At 55.2% G+C, this 22,840-nt stretch overlaps 6 protein-coding genes across 6 annotated transcripts; 1 reads left to right on the top strand and 5 right to left on the bottom strand.

Moving 5' to 3' along the window:
- Positions 1–471: 471 nt before the first annotated feature.
- On the top strand, positions 472–1,499 carry PHYSODRAFT_333550 (hypothetical protein; the record flags this gene model as incomplete). The annotated part of the gene is made up of 2 exons (XM_009530735.1): positions 472–665; positions 710–1,499. 2 exons carry the CDS (start codon positions 472–474, stop codon positions 1,497–1,499), a joined length of 984 nt encoding a protein of 327 aa, XP_009529030.1.
- A 386-nt stretch (positions 1,500–1,885) lies between these two features.
- Positions 1,886–2,971, bottom strand: PHYSODRAFT_507865 (hypothetical protein; the record flags this gene model as incomplete). The annotated part of the gene is made up of 1 exon (XM_009530736.1): positions 1,886–2,971. The coding sequence occupies one exon, from the start codon at positions 2,969–2,971 to the stop codon at positions 1,886–1,888; it is 1,086 nt and encodes a 361-aa protein (XP_009529031.1).
- Positions 2,972–14,058: 11,087 nt separating this feature from the next.
- Positions 14,059–15,222, bottom strand: PHYSODRAFT_260041 (polygalacturonase; the record flags this gene model as incomplete). The annotated part of the gene is made up of 4 exons (XM_009530737.1): positions 14,059–14,172; positions 14,196–14,882; positions 14,965–15,103; positions 15,140–15,222. The coding sequence occupies 4 exons, from the start codon at positions 15,220–15,222 to the stop codon at positions 14,059–14,061; spliced, it is 1,023 nt and encodes a 340-aa protein (XP_009529032.1).
- Positions 15,223–18,393: 3,171 nt separating this feature from the next.
- PHYSODRAFT_259959 (polygalacturonase) lies at positions 18,394–19,474 on the bottom strand (the record flags this gene model as incomplete). Its single annotated transcript, XM_009530738.1, has 2 exons — positions 18,394–19,329; positions 19,424–19,474. The coding sequence occupies 2 exons, from the start codon at positions 19,472–19,474 to the stop codon at positions 18,394–18,396; spliced, it is 987 nt and encodes a 328-aa protein (XP_009529033.1).
- A 775-nt stretch (positions 19,475–20,249) lies between these two features.
- On the bottom strand, positions 20,250–21,464 carry PHYSODRAFT_506598 (hypothetical protein; the record flags this gene model as incomplete). The annotated part of the gene is made up of 2 exons (XM_009530739.1): positions 20,250–21,104; positions 21,147–21,464. The coding sequence occupies 2 exons, from the start codon at positions 21,462–21,464 to the stop codon at positions 20,250–20,252; spliced, it is 1,173 nt and encodes a 390-aa protein (XP_009529034.1).
- A 277-nt stretch (positions 21,465–21,741) lies between these two features.
- Avh1b-48 (Avr1b-1 avirulence-like protein) lies at positions 21,742–22,155 on the bottom strand (the record flags this gene model as incomplete). Its single annotated transcript, XM_009530740.1, has 1 exon — positions 21,742–22,155. The coding sequence occupies one exon, from the start codon at positions 22,153–22,155 to the stop codon at positions 21,742–21,744; it is 414 nt and encodes a 137-aa protein (XP_009529035.1).
- Positions 22,156–22,840: the final 685 nt, after the last annotated feature.

The raw sequence follows: 22,840 nt of genomic DNA on the forward strand, positions 1-22,840 counted from the left end.
TGCAGCGTGATATCGGTTGTTCAATGCGAGATCCGTTCGGAACACAGGATGTTCCGCACGCTCGCCGAATTGCCACCTGGGGTGGGACGCTGGGCTCACGTACCCGGTCGTTGTGAATCCGAGTGCAGGTGTCGAACAGCCCGACGACGGCGGACGCACCAAAAAACAGCAAAACGTATCCCACTCCCACCTGACCCGCCTTGCCTCTACTGTAGGCGAACTGCCACGACGAACATGCACAACAAGTTGCTGACACTCGAGGTCACTGCTCTGATATCGTGACCTAGTCAGCCCGGGGTTTGAATTTATTGAGCTTGAGACTCCCGGCTCATAAGCTCCTCTCACTGGTCCAGTCTCACTCTTCATTTTACCGTCTCAAGGTAACTCGACAACCAGCCCAGCAGCTACCATGAAGCTCTTCTCCACCGTCCTCGCCGCGCTCGCCCTCCTCGCCGCCACCGCTGTTCGCCCATGATGCGCCAGGAGCAGGAGGCCTCCACCTGCACGCTCTCCGGCACCTACAAGGCCGGCACCGACATCTCGTCCTGCAGCACGCTCACCATCGGCACGCTCAGCGTGCCCGCCGGCGTCACGCTCGACCTGAGCAAGGCCAAGACGGGCGCCAACATCAAGATCTCCGGCACCGTCACGTTCGGCCAGAAGAAGTGGGCCGGCTCACTCGTGCTGCTCGGCGGCAGCAGCCTCGCAGCCTCACGGTCAGCGGCGCGGGCACGCTCGACGGCCAGGGCGCCTGGTACTGGAAGCAGGGCACGTCCATCAGCCGCCCCGTCTTCTTCCGCCTCAACAACGTAATCTCGTCCACGCTCTCGGGCTTCAAGATCAAGAACTCGCCCTACCGCACCTTCAGCGTCCTCAACTCGCAGAAGACCACCATCAGCGGCCTCACGCTCGACTCGAGCGCGGGCGACGGCACGGCCAAGAACACGGACGGCTTCGACCTGAGCAAGAACAACTACGTCACCATCACGGGCAACAAGATCTACAACCAGGACGACTGCCTCGCCATGCAGTCCAGCACCAACACGGTCTTCAGCAACAACTACTGCAGCGGCGGCCACGGTATCTCCATCGGATCGCTCGGCGGATCCACCGTCAGCTCGGCCGACACGGTCTCGGGCCTCACGGTCAAGGGCAACACCATCGTCAACAGCGTCAACGGCATCCGCATCAAGACCATCGTCGACCTCAAGGGCCTCGTCTCGGACGTCACCTACACCGACAACAAGCTCAGCAACGTCAAGAACGCCATCGTCATCCACTCGGACTACAGCAAGTCCAAGGGCGGCTACACCGGCAAGGCCACGAGCGCCGTCACCATCAAGGGCGTCACCATATCGGGCCTCTCGGGCACGGCCACCAACCTCTACGACATCGTGGCCAACTCCAAGGTCGTGTCCAACTGGAAGTTCTCGGGCGTCACGGTCAAGGCGAGCAAGACGGGCACCTGCAGCGGCCAGCCCAGCACCGTCAAGTGCTGAGCAGCTCGCGTTGCAGATGGCTGATGCGCAGTGCAGAACTACAGCAACGTTGCTGTTGTTGATCTGGTGCTCTACCACATGCTGCGGGCCAGCATATACCTCATTCGTTTCGTCTCAAATTTGTTGGTAGTTAGGCGGTTGCAGTCCGATAAATACACTTTCTTAGATGTCTTAACTATTATACTCCCAGGGGTTTGGAGCCCTTTGCAGGTTTTGTGCAACTACCCCTCAATTTGAACGACTCAAAATATGAACATAGACATCAATGTATTCTCTTCGTTCACTGACCTAGACAAGACTACGAAGACATTCCTCTTCTGCTACTTCCACGATTCGTACGTCACGCGAAACAACTCACAGGCTGGAGTCTACAACAGCATTTTGGTTTAGCAGCTGATACCGCTGGGCTCGCCGCTGCAGCTGCCCGTGTCACCAGATACATCAATACCCGAGAACGACCAGTCCGACGCAACGTCCGAGTCGATGAGGATGTCGTACACCGTGTCGGCTGAGCCCGTCAGGCCGTCGATGGTGATCCCCGAGATCGTCACCTTACTCGTAGCAGAGCCCGTGTACCCGCCCTTGGACTTGCTGTAGTCGCCGTGGATCACGATGGCGTTCTCGACGTTCGACAGCGTGTTGCTCGTGTACGTCACGTCCTCCACCGTTCCGTAGTCGTCGATGATGGTCTTGATGCGGATACCGTTGACGCTGTTGATGATCTTGTTGTTCTTGACCGTCAGACCCGAGACCGTGTCCGAAGAGCTGACGGAGGACCCACCGATGGAGCCGATAGAGATGCCGTGTCCGCCACTGCAGGTGTTGCTGGAGAAGACCGTGTTGGTGCTGGACTGCATGGCGAGGCAGTCGTCCTGGTTGTAGATGGTGTTGCCTGAGATCGTGACGTCCGTGTTCTTGCTCAGGTCGAAGCCGTCCGTGTTCTTAGCAGTGTCGTCACCCGCGCTCGAGTCGAGCGTGAGTCCACTGATGGTGGTAGACTCACAACTGAGGATGCTGAAGGTGCGGTAGGGCGAGTTCTTGATGGTGAAGTCCGACACCGTGGAGGAGATGACTTTGCTCATGCGGAAGAAGACGGGGCGGTCGATGGACGTGCCCTTCTCCCAGTACCAGTCTCCCTGGCCATCCAGAGTTCCGGTGCCGCCAACAGTCAGGTCCGTGCCCGTGAGAGGGTTGAGCGGGCCTTCCCACTCGGACGTCTCGAACGTCGTCGTGCCCGTGAACTCAATGGTGGCGCCGTCCGCAACGTCGCTCAAGTCCAGCGTGACTCCGGCAGGCACCGTCAGCGAGCCGATCTTGATGGTGCTGCACGATGACACGTCCGTGCCGCTGGCGTAGGTGCCCGACAGTGTGCAGCTGCTGGACGACTCGTTCACTTGGCGCATCATGGGCGAAGCGGAGACGGCGGAGGCCACGAGAGCGACAACGGCGAGGATGGGGGCGACAATCTTCATGTGAGATGGTAGTGGAGGTGGAGAAGGAGAAGGAAGAGGCAATGCGCTATCGAAAGTAAATTCCGGAATGGGATTGGGGATGGCACGCGAAGTGAAGGAGCCCTTCAGGGCCCGCCACCGGAGTCGGGACTCCTTGTGCATCAGTAGAGGATGCCGCTAAGCAGTCGTGGCCGCTCTCAGGGACGGCGAATAATCACGTCAATCTGGAGTTGACGCCTGGCGTCAGTGGGTCTTAGATGTCTTGACAAAGTTCACGTGTGAGAGGTTGAACCTGCTTATAAATGTGAAAGCCCGCGATATTGAGAAGTAGCTTTTGAGCTTGAATAGGAAATGGCTTGGACGTCGGCGCGAAATAATTCGATTTACCCGTTTATAACGATATGTGAGACGATCGGCTGGGCATGGTTTCCTCCATATGCCTCCTCAACGCAACACCAGCGTGGCTCGAAATGAAGCTCGACGCACGAGTCCGCCCCCCAGCGCCATCAATTAGGGTGGTTCGGCACTAGCAGCCGATGCAGCCACGCTCTTCCCCTCAACAAGTTGACCTGCTCACGAGCATACCATACATTTTTGCTCTGCCCACGAGATTTTAAGTATTATAGTTGATGAGAACACTGCGCGGGGCTATTAAACGGGAGTCTTCACTTAAAAGCGTGAGTCTTCATTTTTTTTTAGTAAAGAATCGCAGGGCACCCGAGAATGCAATTCTTGGATTAATACTTATCTATTCGAGCAGAAGTTAATAATTAAATCTTTTGTGAATCCAGAATAATTTTCTATATAATTAGCAAAGGAGTAAACGAGTAGTGCTCCAACTGCGAACCCTGTTAGTCTTTCGTTCTTATGCCTTCTGTGAGCTAGAAGACTGAGAAGGTTAGCTAAACCTGTATTTCTTAATCTTAAGTTGCGAGGAACTGATAAGAATTCTAACAATAATTCAGCACTTTCAAGAAATTAATCATTCAATTATAAAATTCAAATGTATTTTTATGAAGATTATTTTTTCGGGTGCTGAAGAATCGACTAAATGAATAAACGCTCGCGATACGATCACCGTAGGCGGGGATGCAGCAGTGCGCGTCTCCGTGAGTAGGTAGCCAACTAAACCGCAACAAATTCAAAGATGAACGCTCGCGAGTTGCTAGAATCACACGCAAGTTGCATTAAAACGAAAGGATAACAGCAACGCATTTCTGTAAAAAATATCTATCTACGCAAACATCCAGTATTCTTCTTGAAGATTATTTTGGTGAGCTGCAGCACCACGTCACAGATTATTTGCTGTACACAAGGGCAACTTGTATGTTGCAGAGAGTGATGGTCGTCGAAGCTTCGCGAAGCGCTGATCAAGTTTGTCAGGGTTCTAGATTGTAGGAACTAGAGCGAGCTGCTAAGGTCTCGTAGGTAAAGCTTTTGATTCAATCTCACTTTCCATTCTACACTGCATCGCAAAAGAAGAGTTCAAGTCGTTTTTGGTTATGAGCCCAAATACGCTGGGTCCTAACGACGTGCTGCGCGAGGACAACTATTTCCTGTGGGAATTCAACTGCCGCATGGCACTCGCGAGGAAGGACCTGCTGGACCACGTGGAGATGAAGCCAGAAGATGCAGGTAAGTGGGAGACCGAGACGTGGAAAGCCGCCGATTTCAAGGCGCTGGCTGTCATCTCGAAGTTACTGAGTCCAGTGTACCAGCCGATGATCCGAGAATCCAAGTCTGCCAAGGATGCGTGGGAAACGCTGCGCGAGTTCTTCGTCAGGCAGAATCTTCACAACCGCGTCCAGCTTCGGAAGCAACTGCACGAGTTCCAAATGGCATCTGGGGCTGATTTGATGGGCCACCTACTGAAGTTCGATGATCTCTGTCTGCGACTTTCGGCTGTTGGTGACCAGCTGAGCGACGACGAGAAGCTCGTGATTCTTCTGGGGAGTTTGTCGAGCTAGTATGACGCCATGGTGAAGATTATTGAGGCTCACTCATCCGTGACTCTGATGGATGCGAAGGAGATGCTGCGCCGCGAGTCGGAGACGCTCAAGAAACGCGAGAAGCAAGAGGAAGCGTTTAACGTGTCTGCGCGTGGTGGAAATGGAAGCACAAGACGACGGAACAATGCAGGGTCACGCGGGACCCAGGCAAGCCAGCATGGACATGGAGGCGGGCGGCATGGAAGCCGTCGTGGTGGTGGCCAGCAGCGCCAACCACGTGGAGGTCGTGGAGCGTCGAGGTTTGATGGGCGATGCTTTGAATGTAACCAGTTCGGCCACAAGCGTGCAGAGTGCCCAACACTCAGTAAGAAGGACGACGGAGATGAGTTTGTGTTCGCCGCGACGAGGGAGGCATCGATGGCATGGCTGCTGGATAGTGGGGCCAGCACGCACATGACGCACAGCCGGCAAGATTTCGTGGAGTTCCGATAGCTGCAGAGCCCGACGGATATTGTAGTAGCCAGCGGACAACGCCTACGCGCGATGGGAGTGGGAACTGTGCGCTTCCTGATTGGCGGCGGCCGGTTGATCAAGGTGACTGAAGTACTGTATGTTCCGGACCTCGACCGGAGACTGCTGTCGATTCCGTCGTTGGTGGCCAAGGGTGCTTCTGTGGAGTTCTCTGGTAATGGGTGCACTATCAGTTTTGAAGGGAGATTGGTTGCGCGTGTGGAGAAGGGGGAAAATTATTTGTCTGGAACGTGGTGGCGACGACGGATGAGGAGCGCGGCAAGGACGTTGCAGCATCGGCGGAGCTGTCGCCTGGCAGCTTGTGGCACGAGCGGCTGGGGCATGTGTCGAAGAAGAAGATGATGTTGGTGTCGCGCGCTGCGGAGGGCGTTCCGAGCTTTGGTCAAGATGATGATGTCCCAGTTGACGTACCCTGTGCTGGCTGTTCGTGTGGCAAGATGACTGTGAGCCCGTTCGCAAGACAGTCCGGCAGTAGTGTGAAGACCGCAGGATTGCTGGACCTCGTACACTCCGACGTCATGGGTCCAATGAAGCCTCAGTCGAAAGGGGGAGCGCGTTTCGTAGTGACGTTTGTCGATGATTATTCTCGCTACGTGCACATGTATCTGATCAAGGCGAAGTCGGAGGTATTTGCTCGGTTGGTGGAGTACAAGGCGCTCGTGGAAGCGCAGACCGGTCGTCGTATTCGCTGCTTGCGCAGTGATAACGGAGGAGAGTCTGTGAACAAGAAGTTTGGGGACTTTTTCGCGGCTCATGGGATCGTGCACCAGACCTCCACGCTTCACACTCCGCAGCAAAACGGTCTCGCTGAGCGTATGAACCGCACGCTGGTTGAGATGGCACGCTCAATGTTGTACCACCGCGGAATGGCTCGTGAGTGGTGGGGTGAAGCTCTGAGTACGGCTGTGTATTTGACGAACCGCGTACCGAACACTGCTCGCCCTCAAACTACTCCCCATGAAGTTTTCGCCGGACACAAGCCTGACCTGAGCTACCTGCGAGTCTTCGGACCGAGAGGGTACGTTCACGTTGACAAGTCACGTCGGAGCAAGTGGGATGCCCGAGCTCACGCATGCATCTTTCTCGAGTACGCTCCTGGCTCGAAGGCCTATCGCGTTTGGGATGCTAAAGATGAGCGCATCGTGACTACCAGGACCATCACCTTGAATGAGCGTCCTGCTGACAACTATCGCACTGTGGTTCACGTGACGAGGCAGGCTCCGTTGCAGTTCGACGAGGATGTGAGTACCTCGCAGCAGCCACAACAACCGGTTTTGCCTGCGACGGACAACAGCGGAGACGTTGAAATGACCGAGGTCGATGGTGATCCCGTCGACATGGAAGTCGATGCAGTACCAGACGCACTGGTTCGCCGTGGCGAAGGTGAGATGTCTCGCAGAGGGGGAGAAGCACTTGAAATCCCAGTTTCAGAGCCGAGCTCGAACGTTACAGCTGCTCGACAACTCACCAGCCAGTCCTCTCTACGTCAATCAGCTCTGATTCCATCGTCCATGCGCACTGGTGAAACCTCGCTGAGCGATCGCCTCGTGTTTGGCCCAACTAGACCTCGTCAAGTTCGTATTTCGGCGCCCCACCAACCGCGTCTGCTGACAAGTGCTCAAGAAGCAAGAACCCCGTCATTGCCAGCGCTACCACCGAGTGAAGGCAATAGAGAGACTGGGGAAGCCGAACGACTGCTGCTGGAGAATGGCGAAACCGATCCGACAAGTGGACAAGATGCGACGGGAGATGGCTACACTTCGGACGGAAGCATTGGTGAGCCGGACAGCAAGCGCCCGAGAATTGACGACGAGTACGAGATTGCTCTTGCTGCCTCGGAACGTATTCCCAACTCGTTCCGTGAAGCGATGCGTTCTGCCGACTCGGACAAGTGGAAGGAGGCGTGTCGCGCTGAAATCCGAGCTCATGTGCGCAACCACACTTGGGATTTAGTTTACCGTCCGCCCGGTGTTCGAGTGATCGGGCACAAGTGGGTCTTTGCCCTTAAACGCGATGAACACGGAAACATTATCCGGTACAAGGCGCGTTTAGTTGCTCTCGGTTGCTTCCAGACGTATGGTGTTGACTACACATCTACCTACTCTCCTGTTGCCAGTCTCAACACGGTGCGGATTTTTCTTGCGGTGTGCTGCCAGCTCGGATACATGGTGAACCAGTACGATGTTGAAACGGCCTTTCTAAACGGCGACCTCGAAGAGGAATTGTACATGGTGCCGCCTGAGTGTCTCAATGTTCGTGAAGGCATGTGTGTCGCCTTCGTCGCAGTCTCTATGGCTTAAAGCAAGCCGCTGCTGTGTGGCACAAGACCATTCGAAGTGTGTTCATCGCCCTGGGATTCAAGCAGTGCAAGTCGGATCCCTGCCTGTTCGTTCGAGTTCGTCACAATGGACCCGTTTTCATCGTCCTGTATGTCGATGATCTGCTTATCGGATGTGCGGCCGAAGAAGAGGCGTCGAGTATTGCAGAGGCATTGGGTGCGCGTTTTAGTCTCAAGTCACTTGGAGATGCTCGCTTTATTCTCGGAATTGAGCTTCGCTACATCACGCAGCGTGGAGAGCTTTTCGTTTGTCAGGCGCAATACATTTCGCGAATCATTGAGCGATTTGGCCAAGCAGAGGCTCACCCTGTCCGAAACCCGAGCGTCGTCGGGCAAAATCTGCGTGCAAGTGACGAACACGCAAGGATGAACGAGAAAAAGCCATTTCGCGAACTTGTTGGCTCACTTCTCTACGTTGCTAATGCAACCTGGCCCGACATTTGTGTTGCAGTCAGCATTCTATCACAACACCTCGAGGATCCACGTGAAATGCATTGGAAGGCGGCTGTGCGCGTGCTACGGTACCTCAAGGGTACACTCGCTACTGGTGTTAAGTATTGGCGCGGAACTCAGCTGCGTTTGCTCGCCTTCAGCGATGCAAACTGGGGAAGCGATCTATCTACTCGCCGATCGACATCAGGCGTGCTTCTGCAGCCGTGTGGTGGACCAGTCGTGTTCAAGGCGAAGAAACAGGCGACCGTCGCGCTATCTTCGGCCGAAGCCGAGTACATGGCGCTTGCGGTGACGGTGCAGGAAGTGATGTGGGTGCGGCAGCTGCTCGGAGAGAAGCTGGTGGGAGATACGTGTGCTACTAAAGTCTTCATCGATAACAAGGCAGCGATCAGCATGGCGAGCAACAGCGGGTACACCCCACGCGCCAAGCACATCGACCTCCGCGTGCACTTCGTTCGTGATCAAGTCGAAAAAGGAACGATCAAGGTCCAGCATGTGCGCTCTGCTCAACAACTGGCAGACAACCTTACCAAGCCACTCCCGACTCCGCAGTTCATGATACTGGTGAAGGCAAGTGGCGTTGTCAGCAGCGGCGATCCTGGAATGCAAGTTGAGGGGGAGTGTTGAGCTGCAGCACCACGTCACAGATTTTCATACCCGACACTCACACACACTTAAGGGGTATAATTATGTGCTGTACACAAGGGCAACTTGCGGGTTGCAGAGAGTGATGGTCGTCGAAGCTTCGCGAAGCGCTGATCAAGTTTGTCAGGGTTCTAGATTGTAGGAACTAGAGCGAGCTGCTAAGGTCTCGTAGGTAAAGCTTTTGATTCAATCTCACTTTCCATTCTACACTGCATCGCAAAAGAAGAGTTCAAGTCGTTTTTGGTTATGAGCCCAAATACGCTGGGTCCTAACGACGTGCTGCGCGAGGACAACTATTTCCTGTGGGAATTCAACTGCCGCATGGCACTCGCGAGGAAGGACCTGCTGGACCACGTGGAGATGAAGCCAGAAGATGCAGGTAAGTGGGAGACCGAGACGTGGAAAGCCGCCGATTTCAAGGCGCTGGCTGTCATCTCGAAGTTACTGAGTCCAGTGTACCAGCCGATGATCCGAGAATCCAAGTCTGCCAAGGATGCGTGGGAAACGCTGCGCGAGTTCTTCGTCAGGCAGAATCTTCACAACCGCGTCCAGCTTCGGAAGCAACTGCACGAGTTCCAAATGGCATCTGGGGCTGATTTGATGGGCCACCTACTGAAGTTCGATGATCTCTGTCTGCGACTTTCGGCTGTTGGTGACCAGCTGAGCGACGACGAGAAGCTCGTGATTCTTCTGGGGAGTTTGTCGAGCTAGTATGACGCCATGGTGAAGATTATTGAGGCTCACTCATCCGTGACTCTGATGGATGCGAAGGAGATGCTGCGCCGCGAGTCGGAGACGCTCAAGAAACGCGAGAAGCAAGAGGAAGCGTTTAACGTGTCTGCGCGTGGTGGAAATGGAAGCACAAGACGACGGAACAATGCAGGGTCACGCGGGACCCAGGCAAGCCAGCATGGACATGGAGGCGGGCGGCATGGAAGCCGTCGTGGTGGTGGCCAGCAGCGCCAACCACGTGGAGGTCGTGGAGCGTCGAGGTTTGATGGGCGATGCTTTGAATGTAACCAGTTCGGCCACAAGCGTGCAGAGTGCCCAACACTCAGTAAGAAGGACGACGGAGATGAGTTTGTGTTCGCCGCGACGAGGGAGGCATCGATGGCATGGCTGCTGGATAGTGGGGCCAGCACGCACATGACGCACAGCCGGCAAGATTTCGTGGAGTTCCGATAGCTGCAGAGCCCGACGGATATTGTAGTAGCCAGCGGACAACGCCTACGCGCGATGGGAGTGGGAACTGTGCGCTTCCTGATTGGCGGCGGCCGGTTGATCAAGGTGACTGAAGTACTGTATGTTCCGGACCTCGACCGGAGACTGCTGTCGATTCCGTCGTTGGTGGCCAAGGGTGCTTCTGTGGAGTTCTCTGGTAATGGGTGCACTATCAGTTTTGAAGGGAGATTGGTTGCGCGTGTGGAGAAGGGGGAAAATTATTTGTCTGGAACGTGGTGGCGACGACGGATGAGGAGCGCGGCAAGGACGTTGCAGCATCGGCGGAGCTGTCGCCTGGCAGCTTGTGGCACGAGCGGCTGGGGCATGTGTCGAAGAAGAAGATGATGTTGGTGTCGCGCGCTGCGGAGGGCGTTCCGAGCTTTGGTCAAGATGATGATGTCCCAGTTGACGTACCCTGTGCTGGCTGTTCGTGTGGCAAGATGACTGTGAGCCCGTTCGCAAGACAGTCCGGCAGTAGTGTGAAGACCGCAGGATTGCTGGACCTCGTACACTCCGACGTCATGGGTCCAATGAAGCCTCAGTCGAAAGGGGGAGCGCGTTTCGTAGTGACGTTTGTCGATGATTATTCTCGCTACGTGCACATGTATCTGATCAAGGCGAAGTCGGAGGTATTTGCTCGGTTGGTGGAGTACAAGGCGCTCGTGGAAGCGCAGACCGGTCGTCGTATTCGCTGCTTGCGCAGTGATAACGGAGGAGAGTCTGTGAACAAGAAGTTTGGGGACTTTTTCGCGGCTCATGGGATCGTGCACCAGACCTCCACGCTTCACACTCCGCAGCAAAACGGTCTCGCTGAGCGTATGAACCGCACGCTGGTTGAGATGGCACGCTCAATGTTGTACCACCGCGGAATGGCTCGTGAGTGGTGGGGTGAAGCTCTGAGTACGGCTGTGTATTTGACGAACCGCGTACCGAACACTGCTCGCCCTCAAACTACTCCCCATGAAGTTTTCGCCGGACACAAGCCTGACCTGAGCTACCTGCGAGTCTTCGGACCGAGAGGGTACGTTCACGTTGACAAGTCACGTCGGAGCAAGTGGGATGCCCGAGCTCACGCATGCATCTTTCTCGAGTACGCTCCTGGCTCGAAGGCCTATCGCGTTTGGGATGCTAAAGATGAGCGCATCGTGACTACCAGGACCATCACCTTGAATGAGCGTCCTGCTGACAACTATCGCACTGTGGTTCACGTGACGAGGCAGGCTCCGTTGCAGTTCGACGAGGATGTGAGTACCTCGCAGCAGCCACAACAACCGGTTTTGCCTGCGACGGACAACAGCGGAGACGTTGAAATGACCGAGGTCGATGGTGATCCCGTCGACATGGAAGTCGATGCAGTACCAGACGCACTGGTTCGCCGTGGCGAAGGTGAGATGTCTCGCAGAGGGGGAGAAGCACTTGAAATCCCAGTTTCAGAGCCGAGCTCGAACGTTACAGCTGCTCGACAACTCACCAGCCAGTCCTCTCTACGTCAATCAGCTCTGATTCCATCGTCCATGCGCACTGGTGAAACCTCGCTGAGCGATCGCCTCGTGTTTGGCCCAACTAGACCTCGTCAAGTTCGTATTTCGGCGCCCCACCAACCGCGTCTGCTGACAAGTGCTCAAGAAGCAAGAACCCCGTCATTGCCAGCGCTACCACCGAGTGAAGGCAATAGAGAGACTGGGGAAGCCGAACGACTGCTGCTGGAGAATGGCGAAACCGATCCGACAAGTGGACAAGATGCGACGGGAGATGGCTACACTTCGGACGGAAGCATTGGTGAGCCGGACAGCAAGCGCCCGAGAATTGACGACGAGTACGAGATTGCTCTTGCTGCCTCGGAACGTATTCCCAACTCGTTCCGTGAAGCGATGCGTTCTGCCGACTCGGACAAGTGGAAGGAGGCGTGTCGCGCTGAAATCCGAGCTCATGTGCGCAACCACACTTGGGATTTAGTTTACCGTCCGCCCGGTGTTCGAGTGATCGGGCACAAGTGGGTCTTTGCCCTTAAACGCGATGAACACGGAAACATTATCCGGTACAAGGCGCGTTTAGTTGCTCTCGGTTGCTTCCAGACGTATGGTGTTGACTACACATCTACCTACTCTCCTGTTGCCAGTCTCAACACGGTGCGGATTTTTCTTGCGGTGTGCTGCCAGCTCGGATACATGGTGAACCAGTACGATGTTGAAACGGCCTTTCTAAACGGCGACCTCGAAGAGGAATTGTACATGGTGCCGCCTGAGTGTCTCAATGTTTGTGAAGGCATGTGTGTCGCCTTCGTCGCAGTCTCTATGGCTTAAAGCAAGCCGCTGCTGTGTGGCACAAGACCATTCGAAGTGTGTTCATCGCCCTGGGATTCAAGCAGTGCAAGTCGGATCCCTGCCTGTTCGTTCGAGTTCGTCACAATGGACCCGTTTTCATCGTCCTGTATGTCGATGATCTGCTTATCGGATGTGCGGCCGAAGAAGAGGCGTCGAGTATTGCAGAGGCATTGGGTGCGCGTTTTAGTCTCAAGTCACTTGGAGATGCTCGCTTTATTCTCGGAATTGAGCTTCGCTACATCACGCAGCGTGGAGAGCTTTTCGTTTGTCAGGCGCAATACATTTCGCGAATCATTGAGCGATTTGGCCAAGCAGAGGCTCACCCTGTCCGAAACCCGAGCGTCGTCGGGCAAAATCTGCGTGCAAGTGACGAACACGCAAGGATGAACGAGAAAAAGCCATTTCGCGAACTTGTTGGCTCACTTCTCTACGTTGCTAATGCAACCTGGCCCGACATTTGTGTTGCAGTCAGCATTCTATCACAACACCTCGAGGATCCACGTGAAATGCATTGGAAGGCGGCTGTGCGCGTGCTACGGTACCTCAAGGGTACACTCGCTACTGGTGTTAAGTATTGGCGCGGAACTCAGCTGCGTTTGCTCGCCTTCAGCGATGCAAACTGGGGAAGCGATCTATCTACTCGCCGATCGACATCAGGCGTGCTTCTGCAGCCGTGTGGTGGACCAGTCGTGTTCAAGGCGAAGAAACAGGCGACCGTCGCGCTATCTTCGGCCGAAGCCGAGTACATGGCGCTTGCGGTGACGGTGCAGGAAGTGATGTGGGTGCGGCAGCTGCTCGGAGAGAAGCTGGTGGGAGATACGTGTGCTACTAAAGTCTTCATCGATAACAAGGCAGCGATCAGCATGGCGAGCAACAGCGGGTACACCCCACGCGCCAAGCACATCGACCTCCGCGTGCACTTCGTTCGTGATCAAGTCGAAAAAGGAACGATCAAGGTCCAGCATGTGCGCTCTGCTCAACAACTGGCAGACAACCTTACCAAGCCACTCCCGACTCCGCAGTTCATGATACTGGTGAAGGCAAGTGGCGTTGTCAGCAGCGGCGATCCTGGAATGCAAGTTGAGGGGGAGTGTTGAGCTGCAGCACCACGTCACAGATTTTCATACCCGACACTCACACACACTTAAGGGGTATAATTATGTGCTGTACACAAGGGCAACTTGCGGGTTGCAGAGAGTGATGGTCGTCGAAGCTTCGCGAAGCGCTGATCAAGTTTGTCAGGGTTCTAGATTGTAGGAACTAGAGCGAGCTGCTAAGGTCTCGTAGGTAAAGCTTTTGATTCAATCTCACTTTCCATTCTACACTGCATCGCAAAAGAAGAGTTCAAGTCGTTTTTTTATTTTTTCGGGTGCCCTGAAGAATCGACTAAATGAATAAACGCTCGCGATACGATCACCGTAGGCGGGGATGCAGCAGTGCGCGTCTCCGTGAGTAGGTAGCCAACTAAACCGCAACAAATTCAAAGATGAACGCTCGCGAGTTGCTAGAATCACACGCAAGTTGCATAAAAACGAAAAGATAACAGCAATGCATTTCTGTAAAAAATATCTATCTACGCAAACATCCAGTATTCTTCCGCTCTGTAGCGCACGACAACTTGAACCAGCCGAGACAGTTTGTGACGGCTTAGCACGAGACGCCGCTGGGCTCGCCGCTGCAGCTTCCCGTGGAGCCCGACACGTCGATACCCGAAAACGTCCAGCCCGAAGCATACTTGGAGTTCACCAGGATGTCGTACACCTGATCCGCCGAGCCAGTCAGACCGTTGATGTAATATCCTTGATCGTCACCTTGCTGCTGGCCGTGCCGGTGTACCCGCCCTTGGACTTGCTGTAGTCGCCGTGGATCACGATGGCGTTCTCGACGTTCGACAGCGTGTTGCTCGTGTACGTCACGTCCTCCACCGTTCCGTAGTCGTCGATGATGGTCTTGATGCGGATACCGTTGACGCTGTTGATGATCTTGTTGTTCTTGACCGTCAGACCCGAGACCGTGTCCGAAGAGCTGACGGAGGACCCACCGATGGAGCCGATAGAGATGCCGTGTCCGCCACTGCAGGTGTTGCTGGAGAAGACCGTGTTGGTGCTGGACTGCATGGCGAGGCAGTCGTCCTGGTTGTAGATGGTGTTGCCTGAGATCGTGACGTCCGTGTTCTTGCTCAGGTCGAAGCCGTCCGTGTTCTTAGCAGTGTCGTCACCCGCACTCGAGTCGAGCGTGAGGCCGCTCACAGTCGTGGGCTGCGAGTTGATAATGCTAAAGGTGCGGTAGGGCGAGTTCTTGATCTTGAAGCCCTTGACCGTGGACGAGATGACCTTGCTCATGCGGAAGAAGACGGGGCGAGTGATAGACGTGCCCTGCTTCCAGTACCAGGCGCCCTGGCCGTCTAGAGTTCCCGTTCCGCTCACCGTGAGGTCCGTACCAGTGAGAAGCACAAGGGGTCCCGACCATATCTGTGGAGAAGATACAGCACGATATCGTTAGCGTGGGGTGCACAACTACAACCCACCCATTTAACTGTCAAAATGGACGCACCTTTTCACCAAACGTGGTGGTGCCGGAGAAGACGACGCTAGCGCCCGACTTGAGGTCGCTCAAGTCCAGCGTGACACCAGCGGGGACGGTCAACGACTTGATGGTGACGGTACTGCACGACGACACATCGGTGCCGCTCCTGTAGGTGCCCGTGAGCGTGCAGCTACTGGCCTACTCCTCTTGACGCATCATGGGCGAGCCGCAGACCATGGTAATCACGAGCGCAGCGCTGGCGAGGAGGGGGAAGAAGAACTTCATGGCTTGAAGAGGTTGGAGTGGATGGAGCTTGAGCAGACTCGAGTGAATTCCGGAATGAGCTTCGGAGTCGGGTTGCTCCAAGGTGGTGCCATGACAGAGCGACAGGAAGTACGTTGAAGACGTGGTGGCTGTTCTCAAGCGGGGACGGAGCTAACGGTGTCCGAACGGACAAGCGGACAAATGATATGTAAACGCCAAGAGCCTTGAAGCTCGTCAACCACCGCGGACGGCGATCTGCTTGGAGCGGGGGCCCCCTACGTACGCGTCGGCCGATCCATCTGGACGTGGTCAACGCAGCGAAGGAGTGCACTCGCCATCATAGCGGCCGGGGTGGCGGGGTTAGTACATGCAGTACGCAGTCTTCCAGCCACGAAGTTGGGGTCACTTCCATGAGATATGCAGGGAGGAATGCAATGAGTTCTCTTGAGGTCTGGTGCTCATCGCTTTGTGCTTGGTAATCGGTATCGATTTGCTGATAGAGCTTGCACCAGAGAGCCTCCACACGAGACTTGGTGGAGGCCAGAAGCCATCCTCACCGCAGCATCTCGCTAATCGAGCCACTCAATGCTGGAAAGGGTGCTTTCGCTAGACGCGCCAAGATGACGATCTGACGACGAATTTGTCAGAACATCTTGATGACCACAACGCGACGATCGAGATAGCGAAGGAGCAGCCCGCCCCGGACGGTAAACACCGAGGCCCCTCGATTGCACTTCAACGCTGACATGTGAGCTCGGGGCACTCGATTCCTATCAGATTGGGTGGCAAACCTCTTGCTCGCCAGCAGGCGGTAGCTTGCTACAGAATAGTACCGTAATACCAGTAGTACCGCCCTGCCCAAACTCCTCGTGAGTTCGTCTCCGCTGCGCGATCGAAAATCTTGATGGCGATCGTCCAGCACTACATGTACTAGGCCGACCACTTTGCTGCAGGAGAGTACCGGCTCAGCATGCTTACGCTTCTAGAAAATGCTTTTGCGTGTATTCTTCCATTCACCTGCAGGAGTCCTATCAGCATGGAGTCCACACACTACGGAGAACGCACACGTTGTTGTATCTGATACTGTTGTAAACGAGAACTTTATTCTGCACAGTGTTTTTTTAAAAGACGAACATCGACCGCCCAATTGACGTCTCCTCTAGCCTACTGAGCACGGCACGGGGGTAAGGTTTTAAACAGGTCTGGTCCTGTTTTGGTCCTACGACATCTAAACGAGACCGAACAGAAAATCGTTATGATTTCGCTACCGGTCCCGTTTGGATGGCGAGACCCAAATGATATCACTACGAAACCAGCCATTTTTAGACCCCCTTCACTCTGATACAAAATATCGTGATAGATGATAGAGGGCATTTGCTATTGAAGTAATGCTGGAGATTACAACACAAATGTCTGAAATGTGCGAACGAGCGTCTTGCTGATGTCGATCGCTGGATCGTCGACGCTGCTCGGACTATGCGATGTTGCTAGACTTCCTAAATGAGCTTCCACGAACTCAGGCGTCCTCGTGCCTGAATCTACTGCTATCTTCGTGCATGTATTCTTGTCTGCATGTACCACTGATCCTTGGTACTTGGTACTTGAAGTACTTGATTGTATTCTGCCTCTGCAGGAAATTAGAGTATCCTTAATCCCTTCACGGCAATCCGTTGCATTCTGCTTGCTTCGCCCGAATACTTGCCATTTCCTTCAATACGACATCGTAGGGGGCAATCGAGGAGTTCAGTTTGGATATGAGCCGAGGCTTGAACTGCACGGCAAATCAGGGCTGTGAAGACTAGCCCCCTTGATAGACGGCTCATGCTAAGGTAATGTTCGATAATCCCCTTGCTTTGTCGTGGTTGCTTTTCCGTGTTGGCACTAGAATTCGAGTTTGCTTGACTGGTTGTTTGGTGCTGTTCACTGCGAGGCTGATGGCTGCAAACGGACCGGTCTGAGTAGTGGTTTGTTTAGCTGCAATATGTCGACTGTTGTATGGTCAAGTTGGCCGTTGATATCCGTGGTAATGATGAGCTCAGTCCCCAAATAAAAGACAGTCTCGACACTGACGCGAATCTTGTGAAGGCGCACTTCCACCTAGCTTTTGGTGACCGTGCTATTGATAAGATGCTGATGTGCTGTTTGAAGGCGCTGTTAGAGCTGGGTCTGACTTCATGCTGGTGTGGCGAGTATTCGGACGAAGCAAGCGGAACACAACAAAGTGCAGTGAAGAGAAACATAGGTGGAAGGCTACTGGGGTTTCCTGTAGAGGCAGAGTACAACAGCAGACAGCAGTAGCGAGAGTTCGTTTTAGGAAGAGTAGCGGTAGCACACAGACACAGCGACCAGCGTTAGTGATCGAGCGATCGACATACAGCTGGGCGCTAGCTCGCAACTCGCCCACCACATTCCATGGGGCCAGTCTCTCACAGCCCTGCTTCGCAGAGCACTTCAAGCCTCTGCCCCTACTCAAAATTTACTTCTCGATTGCCCCCTTTGATGCCGCAAATGAAGGAAAACCACAATTGGTCTGGCCTATATGCATATAGTGGTAGCTGTGGGGCCGAAGATCGACGTCGACTTCTTCTCGTATGCTTTGGCTGCTGGTGGCTGACGTTCGGCCTGGTGAGAGTGGATGGTATCCTGTGAAGCTTGCTGGCCAAAATTTGGCACCATTTGGACGCTTCGCTTGTGTTGGGGTGCCCATGGTGACTGCGTTGCGGCCTCATGTGAGTCGCCTGTAAGACGGTGTTGGTACCGTGGAGAGACTGTTGGTGCTGACGGATCCGCCGAGTGTGAACTCTATCGTTTGGCTGAATCATTAACACGCGGGGGCAGGGGTGTTCATCAAGTCGGACGACCCGGGCAGCTAGAGTACAAGCCGGGTTAGCATAACTTACAGTTAACCGTTGACAGCAGAGGTTTTGTCCAGTATGGTTTTTCATGCAATATCCCCTTTAATACATAATACATCTATTTTCCGTTTGCATATTTGATTATAGCGTTTTTCCAAAACCCGGTTTTGTGTAGTGTCTTTTTTAGGTCCCATTTGGAGGCTAATTTTATTTCGGTCTTGTTTTGGTCCTACGGACCAAAAAAGACCAGACCTGCATAAGACCTGTTTAAAAATCTTCCGAAACGGGTACTTTGACCGTAAACAAAACTGCTTGAAGAATCCACTTCCGTCCTTGCTTAGCAGTCCACGCTACTCGGTTCGCCGCTGCAGCTTCCCGTCGAGCCCGAGACATCAATACCCGAGAAGGTCCAGCCAGACACGTACTTGGAGTTCACGAGGATGTCGTAGATCTGGTCCGCCGAACCCGTGAGGCCATCGATCGTGATGTCCGTGACGTAAACCTTGTTGCTGGCCGTGCCGGTGTAGCCGCCCTTGGACTTGCTGTAGTCGCCGTGGATCACAATGGCGTTCTCGACGTTCGACAGCGTGTTGTCCGTGTAAGTGACGTCCGTCACCTTGCCCGTCAGATCGATGATGGTCTTGATGCGGATACCGTTGACGCTGTCCACGATCTTGTTGTTCTTGACCGTCAGACCCGACACCGTGTCCGACGAACTAATCGAAGAGCCGCCAATGGAGCCGATGGAGATGCCGTGACCGCCGCTGCAGGTGTTGCTGGAGAAGACCGTGTTGGTACTCGACTGCATAGCGAGACAGTCGTCCTGGTTGTAGATCTTGCAGCCGGTGATGGTCACGCCCGTGTTCTTGCTGAGGTCAAAGCCGTCCGTGTTCTTGGCCGTGCCGTCGCCAGCGCTCGAGTCGAGCGTCAGACCGCTGATGGTCGTGGACTGCGAGCTCAGAATGCTGAAGGTGCGGTAGGGCGAGTTCTTGATGGTGAAGCCCTTGACCGTGGACGAGATGACCTTGCTCATGCGGAAGAAGACGGGGCGAGTGATAGACGTGTCCTGCTTCCAGTACCAAGCTCCCTGGCCGTCCAGAGATCCCGTACCGCTGACAGTCAGCTTGGTACCCGTGAGGAGGACGAGAGGTCCCGACCACTTCTTCGTGCCGAAGGTGGTGGTGCCCGAGAACACAACGTTGGCGCCCGACTTGAGGTCGGTCAGGTCCAGCGTGACTCCAGCGGGGACCGTCGCGACTTGATGGTGACCGTACTACATCCGTGCCGCTCGTGTAGGTGCCCGTGAGCGTGCAGCTGCTGGACTCGGCTCCTTCCGCCTCCTGGCGGATCATGGGGCTACCGGTGACGGCGGCGAGCACCAGGGCGGCGGCGGCGAGGACAGGCGTAGCGAACTTCATGGCGGAGGGAGGAGCTGCGGGTGAGGACGGCTGTCGCTTGATGCACACGAAGGAAATTCGGGAATGAACCGAGGTCAGCTACGGAAATCGGAGGCCTTTGATCCCTCAACGTTTACCTGCAGCCACAGTGCCATGCCGATTCCTTGCCCATCCAGGCCGGCTCACACGTCGGGCTGTTAGCCCAGAGCACCCTGCGTGATCTCCACCTCGTGACCTGCAGACAGCGGAATGCCTCAACGCTCGCGATCTGCCGGGAGCTCCATCTCATATGCCGGAGCGCATCGGCATTGCCATCTGCAGGCGCCTCGACGACCACCACGGACACGTAATCACGCTGCCACGGGCGCCTCTACTGTCGATAACAACCCGCTCCTCACATATCGCGCCGTCACATGCGCGTTGACGCCACCAACGTGCGCTGCATCCAGCAGGCGCCACTAGAGATCCACAGTCGATGCAGCCCGGGCTGGTGGAGAATCGGCGGAAGGCTGTAAAAGTCGCCTAAGTCTTCACACCGACAATTTCGCGTCGGTAGTCGATTTAATCTGCATTTCGCTAGCTGAGCGACCACCTCAAAAGCTGCCCCGGAGATGCCGTTCGTTCGCAGGAGCGTGAATGAGTCGGGCGGAGCTTTCACGGATCCCAGCTGGCGGGCTCAAGTGAATGCTCGGCCCACTCTCGTCTACAACTTGCAGTCAGACCACGCCAAGCGCAGCAAACTGCACCAAGGATTCGAAGTCATCAAAAACTGAATACATTGCCCGGCTCATGCGTGCTACGTGAACAGCGGCTCCAGCTCCGCCGTGGTGTTCGCTGTCACTGCGAGCCGCACCACTGCTCCGAGCAGCGTGTCTAGACTCTGCCACTCGCCCGCCAACGCCAGCTCCTTCTGCATCCGCTCAATCTCTCGAAGGTCCTCGACATGCGCAGTCTGCTCTGCGATCCCGTCCCTATCTACGTGAAACCCCGCCACGCCTCGGAACTTCCCAGCGAGCGACGGCCCCAACTTCGCTGTGAGCAGCTCGTGCAGCCCGCCAAACTCGAACAAGTCGGGCGTTCCGATGGCCACTCCGTCCACGACGCTGGTCGAATTGCCCCCACTCCCATCGCCCTGCTCTCGACGGAATCTCTCCAGCACGACGCGCCCCACCACGTCATCCACCCTCATCTCGTGCAGCTTTGGGTCGTTCTTCTCCACCAGCTTAACGATCGCTTCCTCTAGAAACGCCAAGAACGGGTGGCCCGGCGGAGCCTGCATCACGTGTAGCCCCAGGCTGAGCCTGCCGCTGCTGCTACTCGCCTGACTGGCCACCACGAGCGGCGCCTGCATGTCCACGTGGATGCCTCTCAGCAGGAACGTGTTGAAGTCCGAGAGCGCCACGCCGCCGTGCTTCTGGAGCGCGCGCAGCATCAGCAGCAGCTCCGTGATGCGGCGGCGCTTGTGTCGGGGCAGCGAGGCGTCAAACGCCACGGGGGGCAGCACCTGGTGCAGCCCGAGATGGCGCTGGCACTGCGTGTACCAGACGCCGCGCGGCGGCGCGTCCGGGTAGTGCATCATCATCACGTCGGGCCGCAGCGCGCGCCTGACGGACTGCAGCGCCGCGAACTGCAGGTACGTGAACTGCTCCCTCTTTGCTGGGTCCTCCTCGGCTGCGTCCCAGTCCTGCGCCACGTGGACGAAGTGTACGAGACGTAATTGACTCCTACTTTTAGGCGGCTCTACGGCGGCTCGGAGGCCGCAGCGCGCCTGCAGCTGGCGCAGTGCGTCGGGCCGCAGGAAGTCGGCGCTGGCCACGGAGAGACACGCGGGCACGGGCTCCGATGACGGCGGGCGGAGGTGGGAGCGCCGCTCGAGGGACGCCACGCGCTGGAAGTCGAAGGTGGCCACGTGGTAGACGGCCAGCGGGATGAGCACGAAGATGACGACGACAAGCAGCAGCACGGGCCGCAGACTCGGCCGCCGTAACCTCCGCAGGGAGCGCGGACCCATTTTGATCGGTACTAATCCCAAGTCTCTAATCTTTTAGTGGCCATTTCACAACAGCCAAGTTAAAGTTGATCCTTACACAGAGAAATGTCACTGTTAGGGTGCAAAGTTTCGCATTTTTAGTAGGGTAATTAATTCCTAATCTTACCAGTGGTAAGTTACCACCGCGTGGACGCGGCAAACCTGTCGAGCTTTGGTGACAAGCTAAGAATTCCGTCCTTAGGAGACCGAACCATGAAGCCGCAGATACTGAGCGGCGTACAGCTTCCACGCCGTCCATTCAGCGCCAGTCCTGGAGAGGCTCGGGTACCCGTTCAGAATGCTCGCGACGTCTAGAGGAGACAATTGACGTGTTCTCAATTCTCGTCAAGATGTCTCGGTCGTAGCTGCTAAGATGAACAAACATGTTGGACTCAGCCGCCTCCATGTCCGCGAGAATGTCATCGACTGTTTTCAACTGGATGCTTCTCTCCTCTTCCGAGTCCTCCTCACTCTCGTCCTTCTCTTCTTCGACCGTCTTGACGCCTCTCAGGAATCGCGTCAACTTCCCGGAAATAGAGTCGACCGACTGCACCGCGTCCGCGGCAGTCACCTTCGGTAGCTGCGTCTGCTTCAACTCAGTGGCAGCGGCGGCAGTGTTGCAGCTCGCAAGGAGAGCGGCAGCGGCAGTAAGGAGAATGGGATTCAGACGCATGGTCGATCTTGGACGCTTGGGCGTTGGCTTGGGGCTTGCGGCGCATATTGCACGGTGCGTGTTGAGGACGACTAAGGTGGTCGGTTGGGCTCCATGCTAGGGCCATGCCCTACAGGCTGCAAGCTTGTAGGCTACAGTTTTAGCTAAATCCTCCGAGACGACGAGGGCGTATCCAGGATGATGCCGGCAACTGTACATGTTCCCGGCACCACGCGAAAAATTACAGTCGTTGAGAATAGGTTTGACTAAAGTTAATATCTGAGCTGCGAGTGTAGCAGTCCAGCAAGGAGACCATTGCAGTTAGTACATTAAGCTTTGTAAGTTAGGATCATTCCTAATGAATCTCATCTCAAGTTATTGCTGAATATTAAATTTAACATGGAAACTCTGGCGCAGCTTTATAAAACCTCCTTTGCAGAAGTTCGTACAATAACTATCACTCCGGCAAATTAGAGTACATATATGATCGTATTCGCTTCGTGGTACACGTCTATGATGCAAATGTGTTCGTTGCCCAAGGCGGAAACCAATAACCCAAATCGCTTTGAGTCCGCAGTCGGAGCACGCGTCAACTTTAATCCAAGGATGCAATTCCAGGATGGTGAGCGTGTAAACGGCTCAACTCGAGAGAGTCAACTTCAATTTTAGTCAACTTGAATTAAAAAAATGGATGCAATTCCAGGCT

The sequence above is a fragment of the Phytophthora sojae genome (genome assembly GCF_000149755.1).
Source record: "Phytophthora sojae unplaced genomic scaffold PHYSOscaffold_5, whole genome shotgun sequence".
Classification (NCBI taxonomy): Eukaryota; Oomycota; class Peronosporomycetes; order Peronosporales; family Peronosporaceae; genus Phytophthora; species Phytophthora sojae.